General features: G+C 38.8%; 1 protein-coding gene and 1 long non-coding RNA gene across 3 annotated transcripts in view; one reads left to right on the top strand and one right to left on the bottom strand.

Annotated features, from left to right (window-relative positions):
- Nucleotides 1-4,579, top strand: part of LOC110201958 (GTPase IMAP family member 4-like) — a 16,721-nt gene extending 12,142 nt beyond the window's left edge. For both annotated transcript variants that reach the window (XM_020977883.2, XM_020977882.2), the window contains exon 3: nt 2,301-4,579. In XM_020977883.2, the coding sequence (XP_020833542.1) occupies nt 2,301-3,232 (932 nt within the window). In that variant the 3' untranslated portion in view covers nt 3,233-4,579. The remainder of the gene's footprint in view (nt 1-2,300) is intronic.
- Nucleotides 1,415-24,461, bottom strand: LOC144456850 (uncharacterized). Its single transcript, XR_013486025.1, has 5 exons — nt 24,093-24,461; nt 19,612-19,651; nt 17,283-17,416; nt 15,350-15,406; nt 1,415-1,779 (listed from the first exon to the last, which is right to left on the bottom strand). It is a non-coding gene; the product is annotated as an uncharacterized LOC144456850 (long non-coding RNA).

Raw genomic sequence — 24,461 nt, 5'->3', positions numbered from 1 at the left:
GGAAATTCCTTTGTAGTAGAATGCCCAAGCACCTGGTGGTTTTCTGAGCTGGTTTCCACAGATTCCCCCCTCAACTCCCCTCCATTCCCCCCCCACTGAGGCACTTAAAGGTCCAAGTGTTGGTGTTTGCCTGCTCTGCCACCTGGGCTTCAGGATCTCTTCCTGGTTAACAGTTGAAGGTTCTAACAGCTTACCTGGTGTTGGGCTGGAATCAGCAAGGCTCAGACTTTAGGTTCCTTTCTTCAACTCCTCTCAGATGAATGTTGCAGGGTGCTTATCCGCCTGGGGCCCTTTGTAGTGCTGCTTCCCTTATTTTTACTGAGGCACTGGGAGACCCATTTGCTGGGCTGCTGTACTGCTGTTCCCCATTTTTCTTCTAGTTCACCTGTTCCAGGGTTTTATTTTTTTTTCTGGAGTGATATTTTCTGAGTTTTCAAAGGTTGATAGGGGAGGGTGAGAGCGACTAACTTTTTACTCCACCATCTTGGCTCCTGGAAGTGGAAGTCCTCATAAATATTTTTGCACATGAAGGTCCTTTTCCCTTTTTTGTGATCTCTTTGGGATACAGACTTAGTAGCATATTGCTGGATCAAAGGGTATGCATAGTTTAGTTGTCCTTTGGGCATAGTTCCAAATTGCTCTCTGGAATGGTTGAATCAGTTCACAACTCCACCAACAGTGCATCAGTGTCCCAATTTTACCACATCTTCCCCAATATTTATCATTTTCCTTTTTTGTCACATTAACCAATCTGATAGGTGTGAGGTGGTACCACAGAGCTGTTTTGATTTCATTTCTCTAATCAAAAGTGATTTAGACCAGGGCTTCTTAAATAGTGGGTCACAACCCCATAGGGGGTTATATAGGGTCACAGAAATGAATGTTGAGGTTGTGAAAAATTTGGCAACAGTAAAAGGTTTCTAAATACGCAATGACCAAAAACTAATTCAAAATCAAGTGTGTAATGAATCCAAGGTGTTTGTAGCAATGCTTGCCAAAGTTGCATCGTGCAACTTCACTGTGCAGCCTTGCTTCTGAACATATAAATGGGCACTTTGCACTGTGCATGTCATCATGCCAAGCAATGCAATGAATGCTGCCAGAAACACCTTGGTTCAGATTTGAGATTTGTATATTATGAATTGCAGTGTTTTTGCTGTACATACAAAATCATTAAATGATTTTTTGCTTGGATTAGGACAAAATTTCCAACAATTTCTGAAATGGCACTAAATATATTTCTGCCATTTTGTACTACATATTTATGTGAAGAGGCATTCTCAGCATTGATGATTACAAAATCAAAATATAGATCAACTCTGAAAATGTTGAAGTCGCTCTATGTCCTATAGTATTCAAATATTCTACCAAGATTTAATTCTTTATGTAAAAATAAATACGCATATCCATCTCATTAGTGTACAAATTTGCTTTCTTCTTTAATAAATGGTAAAATCATATGTATACCAAAGAATTATTTTAAAACAAATTTCTTTATGATTTATATCAGTAAATATTTGATTTCTATACCTGTTTTATATATCTATGTACCCAGGGTCATGCAAAAATTTCTTGGGTGAAAAGGGGTCACTAGTAGAAAAAGTTTAAGAAGCCCTGATCTAATCCAACCTCCTCATTTTACATGTGAGGGAACCAGGGCTCCCATAGGTGAGGTGACTTCCCCAACATCACACAGGCAATAAGAAGCAAAGCCAGCCTTACAGCCCACAGGTCGTCTGATTCTGAATCCAGCATTTTCCCCATGACACCACTCTGCCTCTGTGGATTGAGAAAGAGAGATTAGACTCCACTTATAGAAATACCATAATAATCTAGGTCTGAAATAGGGTATTAGGAATGGGAATCAAAAGCTAAGGACAGAAGAGAGAAACATGTAAGTTCATTGACAACATGCTCTGTGAATTATTTCCCTTATAGTTCTCTCCAGGCTCAGTGCACTGCCTCGCACATAGTGGTCACTCAACAAATGTTTTATTAAATTATATTAAAAAACAAAAAGTTTTGTGAAGATAAATAAGGTTAGTTCTAGAAGCATATGAGGGACACAGGACAGGCAGACCAATAAAAGAGTCAATATTAGGTGACAACCATCACTAAGGTGAACCTATTTCTGAGCCAGAGAGTTATGTGCTTGTTACTACTGAAGGACATAATGCCATTGTGCATGTGACTCTGAGGCTGAAGCTAAGGGCAGAGACACAGCTATACTGTGTGGGAAGAGGGATTGAAAGGATAGCAGCTGAAGGTAGAGTTTAACCCTGTCACTCTTATTACCTCAGGTTATGGAAATGAAGACCCCAGCGAAAATCAACTGAGACTTGTCCTGGTGGGTAAAACAGGAGCTGGGAAAAGTGCAACAGGGAACAGCATCCTTGGTAAACGAGCATTTGAGGCAAGACTAGCAGCAAAGTCAGTGACCAAGAACTGTGCGAAAACAAGCAGATTGTGGAATGAGAGAGAAATTGTAGTTGTGGATACTCCTGGGATTTTTGACACTGATGTGTCTGATGTGGACACTTCAAAGGAGATCAGCCGCTGCCTCATTATGTCCTCCCCTGGGCCTCATGCCATCATTCTGGTGGTCCCACTCAGTCGTTATACCAAGGAGGAACAAGATTCAGTGAAGAAGATCCTGGGAATTTTTGGCTCCAAAGCCAAGAAATACATGATCCTTTTATTCACCAGGAAAGATGATTTGGAAGGTATTGATCTGAATCAATACTTAAGTGAAACTAGGAATGAAGCTTTGAAAGACCTGATTGGTCAGTTTGATGGAAGATACTGTGCATTCAACAACCGGGCCATGGGAAATGAGCAAGAGACCCAGCTAAAAGAACTTCTGAGTGTAGTTGAGCAAGTAGTACAGAAGAATGGAGACTCTTGTTACACAAACGAGATATATAAACTGGCAGAAAAGAATATTCAGAAAGAAACTGAAGCATTGCAAAGATCCTACAAGCAAGACCTGGAAAGACTGAAAGAGGAAATAAGACAAGAATATGAAGAGGCAATCAGAAACTTAAAGGATGAGCTGAAGCGAAAAGAAAGAGAAAAAAAAATGAATAAGGAAATTGCAGAAAAAGAAGCTTTCTATGAAAAAAAGCAAAGAAATGCCAGAGATGAGATTATGAACTTTAATTGGTTCTTCGACAATTTTCTGAAAATCTGGGGAGTGGCTTCTAACATCATTAAATTTCTATTTAAGGACTAAGGAACTTGGCAAAACTATTTTATGTTTTCTGTTGCTTTTCCAGCTCCTTCCTTCTCTTTTGGTTATTGATGAATACTCAAGCATCACAAGTCCATCCTACCACTCATGTTCCCAAGAATAAAGATAGTTGCAAATTTGGTATACAACAACTACACTAGTTAATAACTAACATCGCAGTCTGAAAATAAAAGGACAGGTTATTTTCCTGCGAAAATCTAGAAAAGAAAATTCTAACTCATTCTGAACTGGAAAATTTCCCTCCAAGAAACAGAGGAGGAAAAAGGAACAATAGTCAAGTGTGAAAATGGTTTTCAATATTTCTCCGTCTTCTCCTCCCTAGGAAGGGTATGTATTCTCTGCGTGGTGACTCTCATTCACATTTCAATTGTTGTCATCATCAAGGAACATAATAGCTAACAGCTAATATTTGTGAAGGAATTTAGGGTTTGCAGAGCACTTTACATAATGTTTACTTACAAACACAGTTACACATAAACCATGTCATCTGATTTGACCGTCATAATAACCCGGTAAGATAGATGCTATTATTATCCACATTTTATCAATAAGGAAATTAAACCTCAGAATCTAAGTGACTTGCTCCTGATAACAGGGTTAGCAAGTTCCTGAGGAAGGATTTGAATTCAAAACTTCTTTTCTCTAAGTCTGACACTCTACTCACCACACCACCTACATTCTAGTTTCACATTGGCCATTATATCCTTGTTATTCATCTTAACCAAATAGTACTTGTGGAAGGACAAAATGAAATCTTGTTTTATTCATATTTCTTAATCCTAAGCTGGAATTGCCCATAGGTTTTCTGTTTCCTAATGATCCACTCTCTCTCATTCCTTGTCCATTTAAATTGTCAGAATTCTATATCATTGACTGTCATGTTACTTGCCATTTTGTCGACAATTCATTTATGTAGCTCTTTATGATTTACAAAACCTTTCCCCACAGAAAATCTCTGAAATAATATTGCAGGTATTACTCTTATTTTACAAGTGAAAAATTGCAACTCAGAAAGAATTGCTTTTTCCATTGTCATAAAGTTGTTAGTGTCAGGGTTAGAATACAAGCCTGGATTTCTTCTGATTCCAGTGCCTTTTTACTACACCACATCACCTCTTCCATTAAACAACCGTTCACCAAACATTTGCAAATTTAATCTTTCCTGTGCCAATCACATTCAGAGTATAATAATGGGGCAAGTGGAATGTTAAATCCCTAAAAATTCATAGGCAGTGACTCTGACCCAGTAGATGAGACAACGTGGTTTAATGTGTTGATTTTACTCTGCTAGTCAAACTGCATGATCTTAATAAAATTTGATATCTCTGATTTTTCCTGGCCTTATTTCTGTTCTGTATTGACATGGGGAGAGAAGAGGGAAGCAACAGCACCATAATACCTTGGCAAATGAAGACAGGTTTCTTTTTTCTTGTAAAAATAAAAAAATAGGGGTGTCTTTGCATTTGTGTATGAATTGGTTTCTACCCCATTATAGGAATCTGTTGAATGAAGTTCTTCACATTTTATTCCCAGATCTTCTTTGGACCCATCCTCAACTGATCACCCCACATCCCGAGTAGTCTACTCTCTCATATCAGGCTAACACAAATACCTTGCCAAATAAGCTGGATATGTGTGGAGTGAGGCCAAAGCTGTCACCTTTGAAGTTCCCCATCTTGCTCCACACGTAGACACTCCTTTCTTGTCCTTAGAACAGCAAGATATACAACATAAGTATAGAAATAGATGGGCTGGGGGGCAGAGCCAAGATAGCAAAGTAAAAGCAGTGGCTTGCTTGAGCTCTCCCCAAATTCCTCCAAATACCTGTAAAAATGGCTCTAAACAAATTCTGAGGCAGGAGAACTCACAAAATGACAGAGTGAAAAAAATTTCCAGCCCCAGACAACCTGGATGGTAGATTGGAAAGGTATAATGCACCAGGTGGTAAGAGGAGCACAGTTGAGTGTGGGTATGCAGGCAAAACAGACCTCAGTGAATCTGGAGCAGGCCTTAGAGGACTGAATCACGGGCAGCTGTAGCAGTTTCCAGACTTCTCAACCCATGAACGCCAAAGACAACTTAGAAGGTCAGTAGGAAAAGTCTGTATCTCTGGTGAGAGAGAAGTTTGGTCCCAGCCCCAGTGTTCAAGCACAGCCCAAGGGTGGCAGCTGATTCCAGAGCTTCTGGCCCACAGACTGAGGGGGAATTGAGTGGCTGATTAGAAGGGGATTGCAGGGATCTCTTTGCTGGTGCAGGATTCTTTAGCTTTGCCCATTCTTGGATCTGGGTCACAGTTCTGAGAGGTGGTCCTAGGGCTAGGAAGAGTGCTGGCCTGGTGCAGCTTGTAATGGTGATGTGGAGAAAATCCTCCTCACAGTTCCAAGACAGAAAAGAGTGCTTGTGGTCATTCATAGACCAAAGCAGAGGACAGGAAAGGAGTAAACACTCCAGTCCTTATCATACCACCTTGGAAGAAAGGAAAATTTATAGGTCCCTAGAATTGTCTCTGAAACTAGCTGCACAAAACCCCCAAAGCTTGGGACAGTACGGTCTCCACACTGGAAGTAGACCCTTACCTTAACAAAGAATTCATAACTCAAGTAATTGGCTGGAATCATGAGTAAGCAGCACAAAAAGAGTCAGACCATAGAATCTTACTTTGGTGACAAAGAAGATCAAAACATGCAGTAAGAAGACAACAAAGTCAAAGCTCCTACATCCAAGGCCTCTAAGAAAAATATGAATTGGTCCCAGGCCATGGAAGAGCTCAAAAAGGATTTTGAGAAGCAGGTAAGAGAAGTACAGGAAAAACTGGGAAGAGAAATGAGAGTGATGCAAGAAAACCATGAAAAACAAGTCAACAGATTGCTGAAGAAGACACAAAAAAATACTGAAGAAAATAACACCTTAAAAAATAGCCTAACCTAATGGCAAAAGAGGTCCAAAAAGCCAATGAGGAGAAGAATGCCTTAAGAAACAAAATTGGCCAAATGGAAAAGGAAATCCAAAAGCTTAGTGAAGAAAATACTTCATTAAAAATTAAAATGGAGCAATTGGAAGCTAGTGACTTTATGAGAAATCAAGACACTGTAAAACAAATTCAAAAGAATGAAAAAATAGAAGACAATGTGAAATATCTCATCGGAAAAAGAACTGACCTGGAAAATAGATCCAGGAGAGAGAACTTTAAAATTATTGGACTACCTGAAAGCCATGATCAAAAAAAAAAAAGAGCTTAGACATCATCTTTCAAGAAATTATCAAGGAAAACTGCCCTGAAATTTTACAACCAGAGGGCAAAATAGAAATTGAAAGAATCCACCAATCTCCCCCTGAAAGAGATCCCCAAAGGAAAACTCCTAGGAATATTGTAGCCAAATTCCAGATTTCCCAGGTCAAGGAGAAAATATTGCAAGCAGCCAGAAAGAAACAATTAAAGTATTGTGGAAACATAATCAGAGTGACACAAGATTTAGCAGCTTCTACATTAAGGGACCAGAGGGCTTGGAATAGAAAATTCTGCAGGGCAAAAGAGATAGGATTACAACCAAGAATCATCTACCTAGCAAAACTGAGTATAAGGCTTCAGGGGGGGAAATGGACATTCAGTGAAATAGAGGACTTTCAAGCATTCTTGATGAAAAGACAAGAGCTGAATAGAAAATCTGACTTTCAGATACAAGACTCAAGTGAAACATGAAGAGGTAAACAGGAAAGAGAAATCATAAGAGATTTATTAAGGTTGAACTGTTTACATTCTGCATGGAAACATGATATTTGTAACACATGAGTCCATTGTCAGTATTAGAGTAGTTGGAGGGGAAAAATTATATATATATATATATATGTATACATAGTTTATTATAAATCATTTTTATAGATATTTCACTTTTTTTTTCACTTTGTTGTCTTCTAATTATATCCCTAAATGCCATTTGGATGACTTTGCTTAATGAGGCCTCTCACCAAGCTTGTTTTTCTCTTCATTTCTTTTCCACTTTTTCCTCTTGTGCTCTGATTTCTTTTCCAATTGTTTCCTTTAGTAGTCTCATTTCATTTATAAAATCATTTTCAGCTCTTTTTAGGAAAAAAAAAGCTCTTGCTTTTACTATCCACAAATGCTAGTTGAACTTGTGCTCTGGTTGTGTTTTTCTTTGAGGTTTTTCTTGTAAATATTTTTGAGTCTTCTTGTCTTCCAGGTTTATGTCTTGAGCATCATTGTCATCCTAATCACTCCGTTTATTGTTGTTGTTTACTTGTTCTTTCACCCTGACTTCATACTTTTTGTTAGGGCTAGTTATTGAACACTCCTGAGCCATGCTTTATCCTGTTTTGAATACATTTAAGCTCTTCTGCTGCTTTCTTGGGATATTGAGTACTGCGTTATTCAAGATACATTCGGCCTTTCCTCTAACAATGGGCACCTCCTTTACTTTCTACTTCTTTGCTGCATTAGAAAGTGCCACCAAGAATATTTTTGCATGTATCAGTCTTTTCCCTTCTCTCTGGGGTATAAGAATTTTACAGGTATTCCTGGGTTGAAGTTTAGTCACTTTTGGAATATAATTTCTAATCATTTTCCAGGATGGCTAGGCCATTTAAAAATCCCATCAATAGTACATTACTGTGTCTATCTTCCTAAATCTCCTTTATGAATTCTCATTTTTGGGGCAGCTAGGTGGCGCAGTGGATAGAGCACTGGCCCTGAAGTCAGGAGTACCTGAGTTCAAAGCCAGCCTCAGACCAAACACTTGACACTTACTGGCTGTGTGACCCTGGGCAAGTCACTTAAACCAAATTGCCTAAAAAAAAATAGAATTCTCATTTTCATTTTGTCATTGTTGCCAAGCTTGATAAATGAGATAGAAACTCAGAATTCTTTAATTCACATTTCTCTCATTAGTAATTTAGAGCATTTTCCCCCTATGGCTAGTGAAAGCTTAGGTTTTTTCTCTTGCATCTAACTTCTTCATATCCTTTGGTCATCTATCCAAAAATAGCTTTTGTTCTTATATGTTCCATTTCCTAGATACTCTGGATGTCAGTTTTATCAGAGAAAAATCCTACAGATTTCCCCCCAGTTAATCATTTCCCTTCTAATTTTATCTTCTTTTTTTGTACAAAATGTTTTTAATTTTATGTCCTCAAATTTGTCTGCTTTGTCTTTTTAGATCCTTTCTATGCCTTATTTGGTCAAGAATTCTTCTTGTATTTTAACTTGTGAATGTTATCTCCCCCCTGTTCCTCTAATTGGTTCATGATGTTACTTTTTACATCTAGGTTATACATACATTTGGACTTTAGGTACTATATGTTATAAGATGTTCTAAAAATTAGGTTTCAACCTAATTTTTTTCAGATATCAAGTGTGTCTTTCATCATTTTAAGGTGCACATTATTTCACTTGGTAATTTGGTAAGTGTAGTGTACTTGCTCCAGCCCTTTCACTTTCTCTTCCAGTAAAGAAACATACTGTTCCCTAGAAGTATAAAAAACATACTCTATACAAATCACTATAGAATTGCTCTTACTTTCTATATTTTTATATTTACTTGAGCTTAGATACTTAGTACTCTGTCACTCTTGAGCTCATATGTATAACTCATTAAGCTAAATATTGTCAAAATGATTTACTTTTACCTAGGCTCAATTGCTAGTGATTACTATGCTTGTTTTCATGCATGCCATCTGGCATATGCCATTTTCCTTTTTTTAATCATCTTATCCAATCAGATAAGTGATGCCTTAGAATTGTTTTAATTTGAATTTCTTTAATTATTAGTGATTTAGAGCATATTTACCCATATGGTTGTTGATACCTTAGATATATCCTCTGAAAACTGCCTATTCACATCCTTTAACCATTTATCAATTGGGAAAAGGGCTCCTATTTTCATGACTTTGATTCAGTTGTCTATAAATTTTAGAAATGAGTTATTTATCAAAAATTGGCTTCAAAGAAACACCATTTCCTGCTTTCCTTCTAATTCTAGTTGTATTGATTTTTTTTTTCAGAGTAGAAGTGAGGACAGTAAGTACTCCAGGAGCAGAAAGAAGGAAGGATCTGATTAAACTACCCACTCTGGGGGAAAGGAAGCTGAATATATCATATTACTGTTTTCCAGCAGCTTGCTACCTCAAGCGAGTGGCATGTAGGTGCCACACATGAAGAACATACCTTGGGATGATAGTAGACTAAGAGAGAATGAGAGGGAGCTGGGGACCTGATTGATGGAGGTCAACTTTCCCAGGCCAAAATCAGTGCTCTTGTTTCCTGTGGGGGAGGTATCATTGTACAGGAGTGAAGACTGGGAAAGGAGTATAACCATTGCAGGATTAAGACAGGGTGGTTGGGTGCTCAAAGAGATGAGCAGCCATTGGAACACAACCAAAAGCAAGTATAGAAGGACAACAAAAGGGGACCTGAGGTAGGGGGATTGAGAGGCATAGTGAAAGACAATAATACAGCAAAAGCAGACCAAAACCAAACCTAGGCCAGCCAAGAGATATAGGAAAAATGGCATATGGCATGTACGGATCTAAAAGTGAATCAAACCATAAAATAAAACCACATAAATCATCAGCATTTCTATATATTGACAACAAAGCCCCAACAGCAAGAGATAGAAAGAGAAATTCCATTTAAAGTTACTGTAGACATTACAAAATATTTAGGAGTCTACCTGCCAAAACAAACCCAGGAACTATATGAATACAATTACAAAACACTTTTCACACAAATAAAGCCAGATCTAAATAATTGGGAAAACATCAGTTGCTCATGGGTAGGCTAAACTAATATAATAAAAATGACAGTTCTACCTAAGCTAATTTACTTATTCAGTGACATACTAATCAAACTACCACAAATATATTTTTATGGAGTTAGAAAAAATAATAACAAGATTCATTTGGAATAACAAAAGGTCCAGAATATCAAGGGAACAAATGAAAAGAAGTGCAGGGGAAGGTGGCCTAGCCATTCCAGATCTTAAATTGTATTATGAAGCAGCAATCATCAAAACTGCTTGGTAATGGCTACAAAATACAGTGGTGGATCAGTGGAATATGTTAAGTATACAAGACACAGTTGTCAGTGACTATAGTAATCTATTATTTGATAAACCCAAAGACCCCAGCTTCTGGAATAAGAACTCACTATTTCAAAAAAAGTGCTGGGAAAACTGGAAAAGAATATGTCAGAAACTAGGTATAAATCAAAATCTCACACCATATACAAAACTAAAGTCAAAATGAGCGCATGATTTAAATACAAAGGCTGATACTGTAAGCAAATTGGGAAAGCAAGGAGTAGTTTACCTATCAGATTTACGGAGAACAGAAGAATTCATGACCAAACAGGAGATAGAGAACATTATGAAAAGCAAAATGGATAGCTTTGATTACATTAAATTGAAAAGTTTTTGCACAAACAAAGCCAATGCAATTACGATTAGAAGGGAAGCAGAAAACTGGGAAAGAATTTTTACAACCCGTGTCTCTGATAAGGGCCTCATTTCTAAAATATATAGAGAAATAAGTCAAATGTATAAGAATACAAGCCATTCCCCAATTGATAAATGGTCAAAGGATATGAACAGGCAGCTCTCAGATGAAGAAATTAAAGCCAACTATAGTCATATAGAAAAATGCTCTAGATCACTATTGATTAGAGAAATGCAAATCAAAGCAACTCTGAGGTACCACATCACACCTATCAGATTGGTCAACATGAGAAAACAGGAAGATGATAAATGTTGGAGAAGTTGTGGGAAAATTGGAACACTAATGCATTGTTGGTGGAATTGTGAAATGATCCAATCATTTTGGGGAGCAATCTGAAACTATGCCCAAAGGGCTATAAACATGTGCATACCCTTTGACCCAGCAATGGCACTTCTCGGGCTACATCCCAGAAAGGTCATACAAATGGGAAAAGGAATCACATGCACAAAATTATTTATAGCAGCTCTTTTTGTGGCGGCAAAGAATTGGAAATTGAGAGGATGCCCATCAACTGGGGAATGGCTGAACAAGTTGTGGTACATGAATGTAATGGAATACTACTGTGCTATAAGAAATGATGAACATGTTGATTTCAGAAAAACCTGGAAAGACTTGTATGGTCTGACACTGAGTGAAGTGAGCAGAACCAGGAGAATGTTGTACACAATAACAGCCACGTTTTGCAGTGACTAATATTGATAGTCTTAACCCCTCTCAGCAACACAAGGATCTAAGACATCTCCAAAGGCCTCATGAAGGAAAATGCTATCTGCAAAGAAGAAAGAATTATGGAGTTTGAAGGCAGATCGAAGCATACTACTTGCTAATTTTTTTTCTATTGTGTTTTGTTTCCTCTTTCTGGTGGCTCCTCCTATTGTTTCTAATTCTTACTTACAACATCACTAATGTGAAAATATGTTTAATAGAAATGTACATGTATAGCCTTTAAAAAAAAATGATGAGCAGGATGCTCTTAGAAAAACTTGGAAATGTTTACATGAGCTGATACAAAGTGATATGTACTATATACAATATAATAAAATGGTTAGCTGTGAATGACTTAGCTATTCCAAGCAATACAATTATCCAAGACAACTCTCAACATCTTATGATGAAAAATGTTGTCTATCCCCAGAGAAAAAACGGGTGATGTCTGAATACATTGAACCATACTATCTTTACTTTATTTTTCTGAGGTTTTTTTGGTCTATGTTTTCTTTCACAATATGACTAATATGGAAATGTTTTGCATGACTGCACAGGTATAATCTATATCAAATTACTTGCCTTCTCAATAAGGGGTAGTGAGGAGGGAAGAAGGGAGAGAATTTTGAATTCAACATTTTAAAAACAATTTAAAAAATTGTTTTTACATGTAACTGGAGGAAAATAAAGTACTAAACAAAAAATTGGGGGGAAAAAGAATGATTGGCATCTTGGACAGTTAAGTAAACAGCTTTTTGGCAGATTCTGAAACTGTATGGTTGACAAAATTGTGGTAGTATTTGATACCATCATGATGATGTTTGGGTATAATCTGTTAATGATGTTATTGTGAGAAAATAGATGGGACAATGATATGTAGTTTAAGCTAGTGTCCTGGTTTACCTTGTGGAAGCAGATTTTAAAACTCCTTTTGAGTTCAACTGAAAATATTAAAGAATAATATTTTCTCTACTCCAAAATGTTTTCTAGATATTTCCCTTTGATACTATAATAGCAGAGTTCTTTAATTGTCCCCTCTCAATCTAGATCAATTTAACCAAAAAATAAATAAGAAAGAAGTTGAGAAAATGAATAAAATTTTAGATAAATTAGATATGATAGATATCTGGAGAGAAGTGAATGGAAATAGAGAGGAATACATCATTTTCTCCATAGTTCATGGTACCTTTACAAAGATTAACCATATATTAGTACATAAAAATTTTATAGTTAAAAGCAGAAAATCAAAAATATTAAAAGTATCCTTTTCAGATCATAATGCAATAAAACTTATATTTAATTAGGTACCAAAGAAACAAATATCAAAAATTAATTGGAAATTAAACAACAATTTTAAAGAACGAGTGTGTTAAAGAACAAACCATAGAAACAATAATTTCATTAAAGAGAATGAAATATTGAGACAACATATTAAAACCTTGGGATGAATGTGGCACTGTAGGGAGCAAGAACATTTTAGAGATAGTGTGGTTGTGAGACCTAGCTGTGGCTTAGGAGAGGAGAAATTTCCCTAAGGTTGAGCCTCCTGACAGAATTCAGAAAATAACAGTATATATGATTTGAGGCTTAGGGAAACATTATGCACAACTTGCCGTTAAAACTTGATAATAATATTAAGCTGCTAAAAATAAAATAAAACAAATTTAAAATAAAAATGAGTAAGCAAAGAAAAAAGAACCTGACCATTGATAGCTACTTTGGTGTAAAAGAAGATCTGGTTCATATTCAGAGGAAGATAGTGAAATATTTAAAAAGCCACCCCTACCCTGAAGAGCAATGCCAAATTGTCACAAGACCAAAAAGAAATCTTGGAAGAACTTAAAAAGGAATTCAAAAACCCAATAAGAGAGAACAAGGGGGGGGGGGGAAAGCAACTCAAGACAATTATAAAAGAAAAAGTTAATCAATTAGAAAAGGAGATACAAAATCTTTTTTTTTTAGGCAGTTGGGGTTAAGTGACTTGCCCAGAGTCAGACAGCTAGTAAGTGTCAAGTGTTTGGTCTGAGGCTGGATTTGAACTTAGGTCCTCCTGACCCCAGGGCCAGTGCTGTATCCACTGCACTACCTAGCTGACCCAGAGATACATAATCTTAAAGAAGAAAATAACTCCTTGAAAACTAGAATTGTACAAGTGGAATCAAATGATGTTATAAGACAAGATATAATGAAATTTTAAAAAGTAGAAAAGAATCTGAAATATCTCAAAAAAACCCCAACTGATCTGGAGAACAGATCAAGGAGAGACTATATAGGAATTGTAAGGTTACATGAAAGTTATGATTTTTTAAAAATCTGGATACAATATTATAAGAAATTATTAAAGAAAGTTGCCCTGAAGTTTTAGAACAAGAAGGTAGAGTAAAATACAAAGAATCCACCAATAACTACCTGGAAGAGATCCTAGCAAGAAAACTTACAGAAATATCATAACCAAGTTTCAAAAATCCCAAATTAAAAGGAAAATCTTGCAAGCCACAATGACAAACAAACAATTCAAATACTGCAGGAAAAAAAAATCAGGATTTCAAAAGACCTAGCAGTTCCTACACTAAAAGACTGTAGTTCTTGGAACTGGGATTGCATCCAAGAATAACTTATTTAGTGAAGTTGAATATAACCCTGAATGAAAAAAAATGTTCATTTGACAAACTGAAAGACTTCTGGGTACTTGTAACAAAAAGACCAGAACTTAAAGGAAAATTCAAAATAAAAGATCCAGAAGAAATATAAGGGAATCATTAAAGATTAATTATAAGGTACTGATTTAGGTCAAACTATTTACTTATGATATATGAAAATGTTATTAATATTAGTAATTATTAATTATTATTAGTAGTAAGTATTCTTGAAACTGTTATCATTATTACGATAGTTTGAAAGAAAGGTTGGAGCTGAGCTGTGTATGATTAGTTGATTCTAAAAAACAAAATTGGGTAATAAAAGTTTAAAAGGAGAAATGATCTCAGAAAAACAGGCAGTGAAATGAAGAACTAGTGCAGAGGAACTATGTGGGGTTGGAGGGCTGGTAATATTGGAAGCTGACTCCCATCTTGGTTGAACAGGAAACAATGCTTACATCTGAAGAAGTGTAGAAATCTTCTGCACTTTCAGAGAGATGAAAAAAAAACTAGTAGATAAGGTGGGGAGAGATTTTAAGAAAGTTATATAGATTAAGATTAGGAGAGTGGGGTGAATAGATGAGAGAGGGACTTTTAGACTTGTGGGTAGAATTAGGAGTAAGAGGGTAAGGGGAGAAGATAAGATAAAAGGGATAGGGTGAACAGAAAGGTTGAGAAGGAAAACAGTGAGTAAAAATATGTTGGAAGAAAATCCACAAATAGTAATTATAACTTTGAATGCGAATTAGAAAAAATAATGACAAATCCATTTGGAAAAAACAAAAAATCAAGAATATAAAAGGAAACAATGAAATTAAAAAAAAAGTGTAAAGAAAGGAATGTTAGCAGTACCAGATCTTAAACTGTATTAGAAGGCAGTAATTATCAAAACTATCTGGCACTGGCTAAGAAATAGAGAGGTAGATCAATAAAATGATGTAGACATACTATTTACATCATGCTGGGAGCATTGGCAATGATGATGATGGTGTGGCACTTTCCTGCCAGTGCCAATTGCATTGTCTTGAGCCTGTCATCAACAGTGCCCATATTCCCACCATGACCAACCCTGATGAGGTGAAAGAAAAAATTTATGAAGACCTGGAGACCTTTACCATCAATGTGTTAAAAGAGGATGAGCTTATACTTCTGGGTGAGTTTAATGCCAGAATGGGCACAGACTGCCAGATATGGCAGGGAGTCCTTGGGAGGAACAGAGTTGGAAACAGCAACAGCAATGGTTACTTACTACTGAAGATTTGCACATCTCATGGCCTTCTTATCCCCAATGCTGTCTTCCATTTACCTAAATGCAAAAAAACCTTCATGGATGCACCTTCCCAGCACTCCTTAGCATGTAATAGACTATGTTGTAAAGAGAAGAGACAGACAGGATGTGAGAGTGACAAAGGTGATGCATGGCACAGAGTGCTGGGCTGATCATAGATTTATCCTCTCTGAATTAAATATTTGTATTCAACAAAGTGGCAATCCCAAAGAAAATGACTACCAGAATATTTAATGTCAACAGATTAGAGTGCTTCTCTGAGCAGAAATAGTTTATTACTAACTTGGAGGAAAAGCTGAGCCAATACACGGCTGGCAACAGAGAAATAGAAAAGGAGTGAGCAGCTTTCAGAGACTTGGTGTACAGCACTGCATTTGTACTCATCTGGGCAAAACAAACATCACGATTGGTTTGATGAAAATGGCGGGGAAGTTGAACAATCACTGAATGAAAAATGAGGATTCTACAGGGTTTTACCAGAAGGATAGTTTATCCATTTCTAAGAAGGAAGCATTTAACTCAATCTCAAGTAAACTGCAATCAAAGCTTAGAGAGATGAAGGATTCTGGGCTCAGTAAGAAGGCAGGCGAAATGCAGTTTTATGCTGATAGCAACAATCCAAAGAGCTTTTATGATGCTCTGAAGGCTATTTATGGGCCTGTGGTGCATGTCAACTATTCAGTGCTGATGGAGCCACATTGATTAGTGATAAGGACATGATCCTAGAGAGATGGGCCAAACACTTCCATAATGTTCTAAACAATCTGTCATCAGTCAGTGTTGAAGCCAATCCCTCTCTCTCCAAACATCCAATCGCAAAAGAGATTTTAAATGCCATTAGGCTCCTCTGGTGTGGCAAAGTGCCCAATGCTTATTCTATTCCAGCTGAGATTTACAAGGTAGGGGTCCACTGCTCATACAAAAGCTGACTGAAATCTCCTGGGCTCTCTGGCAAGAGGAGGTTATCCCCCTAGAAGTTCAAGGACACCTCCATTGTCCAGCTCTATAAAGTAAAGGAAATAGATTGTGCAGTGACAATCACATCAGGGTCTCTCTTTTATCATTGCTGGCAAGATTCTTGCCAGAGGCTCCTGAAATGGCTGATTCTTCACCTGGTAGGTGCTCATCCACCTGAGATTCAGTGGGGCTTCAGAAAGAGCCAAGGGTTGACATGGTGTTCACTGCCAGACAACTCCAGGAAAAATACCAGGAGAGGAACAAAGGCCTATACACAACATTCATTGATCTGACCAAGGCCTCTGATACTATCAATTGTGAGAACTTGTGGGAAATTATGGCAAAATTTGGGTGCCTAGGGAACTTAATCAGTATTTTACATCTTCTTGATGGCATACTTACCCAGATTCTGGATAGCAGACGATGCTCTTACACTTTCCCGGTCACTAGTGGAATGAAGCAAGCCTGTGTGCTTGCTCTCGTGCTTTTTACCACCGTGTTTTCAGCAATGTTGTCTTATGACTTCAGTAAGGATGAAAACAGCATCAAGGTCAAGCACTCACCTACTGCACTGACAGTAAATTGTTTAACTTGAAAAGGCTGTAAGCCAGGCATCAGTGGAGAGAGAGTTGGTGCATGATTTTTTGTTTGCAGATGATTATGCACTCAGGGCAGCCTCTGAGACCAAGATTCAACAAAGTATGGATCAATTCTCTGTTGCTTGTGCTAATTCTGGCATAACAATCAATAACAAGAAAACACAGGCTTTCCACCAGTTACAGCAGAGGGAGAAATATTGAATGTTGTGGAGAACCTGGGAAGTATGCATTTCAGAGATGTACACGTAGATAATGAGGCTGACGAAGCATTGCCACAGCTCGCTCAGTGTTTATGAGCCTCTGAAGGAAAATGTGGGACAGAAGGATAGACTACTCACCAGACTGAAGGTCTAGAGCTCCACTGTGCTGACCTCATTGTTGTATGTCTGTGCAACTGGTATACCAGTGCCATGCCAGGAAACTGAATCACTTGTGTCCATTTGAATTGTCTGAGGAAGATTCTGAAGATCACCTGACAAGATGAGGTATGGGACACTGAGGTCCTTTCACAAACTGGACTGCTAAGCATTCAAATTCTACTGCACAGAGTGCAACTCTAACGGTCTGACCATATTGTTAGAATGCCAAAGGTGCTTTTGCCTGAAAGATTCTTTTACAGAGAGACCTTGAGAATGTCCTTGTATCACTTCTTCTGACCTCCTATGAGTGCTTGCTTTGTTTGAGTTTGGTAGAGGCTATGGCTCCCCTCTCCCTCCCTTCATATTCCGGGCTCCTCCCCCCTCCTCTCATTTCTAGTAATCCAAGCCCGTACTCTACTTTGTACCTTTAGAGCAGGCCTGCACAACATTTGGCCCATGTGTCACTTACGACCCACCAAAGGATTTTAGGTGGCTATTGAAAATTACAGAGGCTGTAAAACAGGCCTGCACAACCTACTGCCAGTGGGTCGTGTGCTGTGCAGGCTTGCTTTGGGGTCTAAGGACTGTACTTTTTCCTGTTCACAATAACCACAGCCACCTGTCTCTCCTTGGTTTTTCTTCCCTGCAGCAAGAGTGAGAATTCCCTCCCCACCCCACCCCATTCCCTCACTGCCTAGCATACCAGGCAACAGAGAAGTAACAACAGGAAGGCAGTGTATATGTGTGTGTGTTCTCTACTGACATGAAAGTCCTGCCTCCTCCCTCTTCCTGGAGAACTCATGGCACAGAGTAGCTTTCATTTTCTTCTCAGTCACATGGTTTCTTTTTAAAGCAGAGTATTAAGTAGCAGTCCCTGAGAGAGGAAAACTAAAGCTGCTGATCCAAGAAAGACAGGTAGAGAACTGCTGACCTTTGTCCTAATCCACCTTTCCACCAAGAACTTCTTCCTTGTGGCAGATTCTATAATAACTGCATTGGGAGGAAACTGGGTGCCTGGAAGTAAGTAGAAGACATCTAGCCTTCCCAGGAGAGTAGGAGAAGCAGGCTGGGATCAGGTTGAAAGTGAAGAACCTGGGAGCATCCAGAGCCAAACAGACTCCACTGAGCTATTGTCTGTCAGCATATGCATGTGTACTTAGGTGTTTGAAATATGAATGGATTTGAAAGTGACAATTCTTTCAGAAAGAACTCCAAATCAGGGCAGTTGTATGCAGATTGGGAAGATGGCTGCCTGCCTTGTCACGGATGTTGAGAAGGATCAAACATCTCTCCCTGTGCATGCATACATAGCACACCTAGAATCCCTCAAATGGGTCAGAGTCTTTCATTCTACAGAGAAAGCTTGAAATAAAAACTTTTCCAAAGAGAGAACCTGGGGTCTTAGTTTACACTGAAGTGTCAATGGCTATCTAAAGACTTCTGTGAGAGCAGTTTCTCATTCTGATTCTGTGGAAGGCTAGAGGTTAGATGTTTAAGTTTTGAAAGGATGATGTGTGTGTGTGTGTGTGTGTGTGTGTGAACCCGCATGCACACACAGGTATAAGTAGAATATGTGACTCTGAGACTAAAAAAAATGGAGACCTTATAAGCTCAAATATTAAAATGCAAACTTCTCTGAACTTTTTACAGCCCTTTTTGAAGATCTTGGGGTTGCAGGTTGGGGTAGGTAGGTAAGATTCTAAAGGATCGCTGAGAAAGCCCTCCACCTGTGTCTCCTTTGGCCACCATTATGACCAGCTCACCAGATAGCTTGTGACCAAGAGCTGAAGACTTGTTTCTTTCAACAGAAAAGTTCTATTCAGGGCTCAATATGTAGCTCCAAGGCTAAGCATTGACTGTGCTGTCAGTTTCCAGCACTGGATCTGCCTGGAAGCCTGCTCAAGGTGTCTGAAGAGGGTGGAATGGGGAAGATAGAAGGGATGGCGGAGGGATGGAGGGGGGTGTAGGGGGAGGAGGAGAGGGTCTTTTGTTTCTCCTTTAAATCTTAGGGGACCCTATAGAGCACACCCCAAGGAAAGAATGAGATTCACTGGCAGGTTGTAGGCTTTAAGGCCTTAAGAGACAGAGTGATAAGGAATTGCAACATTTGAGGAAAAGTAGCAAGTAAAATTTAAAAGTTGTTTTGTTTGGAAATACATTGTAATGCCTCTTCTTACTTCTGCCAAGGTTCTCTATAATCCTCTGCAAGTCAATTAACCATTTGTACTTTCCTTTTCAATATGAAAATGGGGGGGGGGGAATGACTTTGGAATCAGCAGGACCTGTGTTCAAACCCTCAGGCACTTACCAGTTCTGAGACCCTGGGCAAGTCATTTAGCCAAGATTGTCTAAAAAAAAAAAGGGATAAAAATCATCACTACACACCTCACAAAAGAAATAAAGTAGAGAAGTTGTCTAGCCCACCCATTTCTTGACCATCATGTACTGAGGCTGGGACCTCTCCAGAGGGAAATAAGACATTTTTCCCAGGGTCCTTAGGTAACAGCTAATTTTTGAACTTTTCTTGATAACGGAAAGAAGAATATTGCAGGAAGCAAAAATAGCCTCAGTGGTTGCCAAATCCAAAGAGGGGCCTGGTTGCTTATGCATCTGCACAGTCTGTTCATAAAAGTTGTTTCCCATAGTCCTGGCTATATTCACCTCCATCTGTAACCAGGCTGGTAGGAGACGAAAAGCAGCTTTCTTGTATATTCTCACACCTAAAAATTGTCCCTAACATCCTTCTATCTTACACAAATCCTCTCTGCTGTTGTGTGTTTCCCTCTCCATCTTTATTATAATTAGCTGTGTGACCTTGGGCAAGTCATTTCTCTTCACTGAAGGGGCTCTAGTTGCTTCTCAGCATAGTGGCAGGGTTGGACGAGAAGATCTCAAAGGTCCCTTCCAGCTGTAAAGTTTATGATCCTAATATTCTGGATATTATTTCAGGGGAATTTAAATGCAACCAAAAGAAACATTCCTAGTGGAACTCGGCTAAGTTTTGGGCCCTGGAGCATCTATGTAAAAATTGCAGGAAGAAGCCCTTACCCATCCTTGGATGACTGCAAAATAAAATGACCTGGGGCTTCCCTTACTGGTTAGGGACACTTGAGCGTCATGTCTATTAGAAGAAGAAAATTACAGGCCTTCCTTTTTTGAAGTTCAGCAGTTTTGAACCATGCATTTTATTTATTTATGTTATAGGAAGGTTATTGGGTTTTGCATTTGACCTACTGTCCTAGTTTTGTTTTTAAAACCATCATGGAAAGTTTTAAGTTCTGAACTGAAAGCTCTAGTTCCTGACCTTAATTTATGCCTTCTTCCTTATTTCATAAATTTTCTTTCTATTTTGAACCATTGTGGGATTTTTTGCTCATGTTCTATGATCTCTGGTGAGCTATAGGATTCTGTCATTTGTCAGACAATTTCACAAAATCATAATCACAGAATTTGAGAGTTGCTGGGGACCTCTGCAGCTAGGGAGTCCAGCTGATACCTAAGGGGAATTCTGACTCATTAGCTTGAGGAGTGGTCCTCCTTCCTATCCTGAAAGATCTCCAAGGAGAGGCAGCTCCACCTCCCCCCCAAGGAAGTGCATTCTACTCCTGGACAACTCTCATTGTTAGGAATTTATAAGACATCAAGCCTCAGTTTGTCTCTTTGCAACTGCTTTCAGATCTTCACTCTGGGGCCAAACAGAACCAAACACATTCCTCTCATATACAGTGGCCTTGAAATATTTGAATATGGCTATGATATCTGTTCAAGAAAAAATATTAATACTAATAGTGGATTCTGCCATTTTGGCTCAAGTCTGGCAGAAACTGTTTTCTTCAATATATCATTCAACTCTATACAAGTTGAGAGAGAGAGAGAGAGAGAGAGAGAGAGAGATAATCCTCACACTCTGACATGACTGCCTCAAGTTAATTTTAGATAACATTTATAGGAATCTTGAACAAAGAAAAGAAATCTTAAAATACAGTCTGGGTTAATATTCCAGCATTGTTGAGTAACTGAGTTGCCATCCTGTTCCCTCTAGGAACACTCCCCACACTCTAGGAGCTAAAACAAAGGGACTTCCTCAGTGCCATTGATACCTTAACCCTTTCTCCACTGAGAGGGATGTGTCCTTGTGCAGGGATCAGTGTAGGTGGCCAGGTAAAGAGCTCTTAGCTGGGTAAATAACCAAATCACTTCAGTGGGAGGGAAAGCAGACATCCATCCCACACCATTTGAAGCCTCTTACAACTATGTAGTAGTTTTGTTGTCTTCCTAACTTCCCTGAACAACCATTTTGTCATGCTCAGGGACCTTTTACAGCTTCTTATAACTCTAACCAACTTCCAAATTCACTTGCTTTGCTCCTGCTGGGGCACCTATCTCCACCTCCTTCCAGCTACCCATAGCTTCCTGAGGCTCTGGGTCCACACCCTGAGGCTGAATCCCTATCGTAAATGATAACCTCCCAGAACTCATTTCTCAAACCTACTTCCACTCTGCAATCTCCTTCTCAACCCCATAATTCTAATCCCCCATTGCTATTGTTCAAACCCTGTCCTCTGTCCCCTACTGACGACTTCCTTATTCCCATCTCTTTCCATCCCTCTTCCTCCACTTCCTGGTCTACAGCTACTTAACCCTTCCCCTTTGCACTCTGGAATGCCTGCTCCACAGGTAAAAAAAAAAAATTAGATTTCGTCTTCTATATTTTCCTTTCCTGGTTACTCTATTCTGTTCTCACTGGACTTGATTCCCATGTGATGACACAGCTTCCTTAGCCACACTTTCTAGCTCTCAATGCACTTTTGCTCATAACTCCAGAATAAGTAGTCAGGAATTCAAATACTCTTTGCTACCCCTTGCCACCTCCAGGTTCTCCCTCTACCACCATGATTCTAATCTCTCTTCCTTTGAGGTTCATTCAATCCACATTTATCATCCAATCAAGATTCTGGTGGCTATTGTCTACCAATTTCTAGGATGCTCTCCTTTCTTTTTCAAAGACTTTAGTGACTATCTCACAGTCTTCCTACCCATACTAGGCTTCTTACCTTCATACTAGAGGATTTCAACCTATGTGTTGATACTCCCAGTTCTTCAACTTGCTCGTTTCCTAGGACCTACTCTACCACTTCAACTCAGCTCCACTTATCTTGCCATCACCCAGAAATGTACCACTTTCATGTTTATGAACTGAAATCCCCTCATTTGATCCCAATCTGTTCTCCTTTCATCTTTCCTTCAGCCTTACAACTCCAAATCTTGTTTTTCCTCCTTACTGGAATCTCCAATTCCTCCATCCATCAGTTCTTTCCCAGAGTGTTGCCCCTGCACTGGCTACACTCTCTTCCCTCCCCCAACTTGAGCCAGTTCAACTCAATACTATCCTTTTCTCTTAAGCTTTTTTGTGCTATCGTAGATTGTTCCCTGCCAAGCTTCAGCCTTGGATTACTCCTACAGTTTGTTCCCTCCACTCCTACTCACATGCAACTGGATGAAAGTGGAGACAGTCACAAAACTGTGCTGAGTCCACTACAAATTTATCTCACATAATCTCAGCTGGACCTTCATGGAAGCAAGGCAATCCTTTTATATCTCTATTTGACTCATTTTCTCACTCACTGCAGCAGCTTTTCCAAACCTCCTATGGCTCCCCCTTCCCACACTCTCAGCTGAGAACCTTTGCCTCATGTGAGGTCATTAACTGACAGTATCCTCTATTCCTCATCCCACACCCTTTAGATGCTTTCTTCTACTCCTTCATCACCATTTCACATGAAGAGGTAGCCCTTCTTGCCAACACAAACCCCTCTACATACTCAAGTGATCCCATTCCATACTATCTACCCCAACAGATCTTCCTCTATCATCTATATTTTCTTACTAATCTTCATTTCTCCTGATCTACTGACTACTTCCTCCAAGATTCTGATGTCTTCCCCATCCTCACAGATTCCTCACTGGATCCATCCATCCCCACTATCTATCATCCAGTGTCTGTCCTCCCTTTTCTGTCTAAACTTCTTGAGAAATCTGTCTACAATTGGAGCCTCTGCTTACTTTTCTTTCATTCTCTTCTTAACTCTTTGCAATCTGGCTTCCAACTTAATCATTCATTTGAAACCATTGTCTCCAAAGTTACCTATGATCTCTTCATTATCAAATCTAAGGGCCTTTTCTCAATTCATTCTTCCTAACTTCTCTGTAGCCTTTGACGCTGTTGACCACCCTCTTTCCCTTGATGCTCTCTTTCAGGTTTTTGTAACTCTGCTTTCTCTTGGTCTCCTACCCACCCACTTACTTCTCTGACGGCTCCTTCTCAGTCTCTTTTGCAGGATCTTTATCTAGTCTGCCTATTAACTAGGGATGGCCTTTATGACTCTGTCCTGGGCCCTCTTTTCTCTCTCTATACTGTTTTGTTGGTGATCTCTTCAGCTCCCACAGCTTCAATAATCATTTCAATATAAATCACTCTCAGAGCTATTTGTATAGCCCTAACATTTATCCTGATCTTTAGTCTCATATCTCCAGTTGCTTATTGGACATCTTGAACTGGATGTCCCACTGACATTTTAAATTGAACATGTTCAGAACTGAACCATCTTTCCTTCTAATCCCTCCCTTCTTTCTATCTTCCCTGTTATTGCCAAAGATATCTTCCCACTTTCCAGGGCTTACTTTGGTATGACCTTTGACTCTTCATTCTTTCTCACTCTCCATATACAATCTGTTGCCAAGTCCTGTTAATTTATCTTTAAAACATTTCTCCTATATGTTCCCTCTTACCTTTTGACATGGCTGCCATCCTGGTTCTGGGCCTCTTCGTCTCAAGCCTGGACTATTGTAATAACCTTCTGGTTGGTCTCCTTGCCTCAACTCTCTCCCTTACTCCAGTTCATCCTCCATTTAACTGTCAAATTGGTCATCCTAAAGTCCAGATCTGACCATGTTGTCTCGCTCTTTAATAAACTTCAGTGGTTCCCTCTTGTTTCCAGAATCAAATATAAAATCTTCTTGGTGTTCAAAGCTCTACAGAACCTGGCACCTTCCTACCTTTCCAGTCTTCTTATACTTTATCCCTTTCCATATACTTTGTATCCATTTGCACCGGTCTTATCACTGTACCTATCACATGACACTCTTCTTCTCACTGAC

This window comes from Phascolarctos cinereus, unplaced genomic scaffold (assembly GCF_003287225.1).
Source record: "Phascolarctos cinereus isolate Bilbo 61053 unplaced genomic scaffold, phaCin_HiC Scaffold_1;HRSCAF=81, whole genome shotgun sequence".
NCBI lineage: Eukaryota > Metazoa > Chordata > Mammalia > Diprotodontia > Phascolarctidae > Phascolarctos > Phascolarctos cinereus.
Note: the sequence above shows the minus strand (reverse complement) of the source record. Positions and strands in the feature narration are given on the sequence as shown.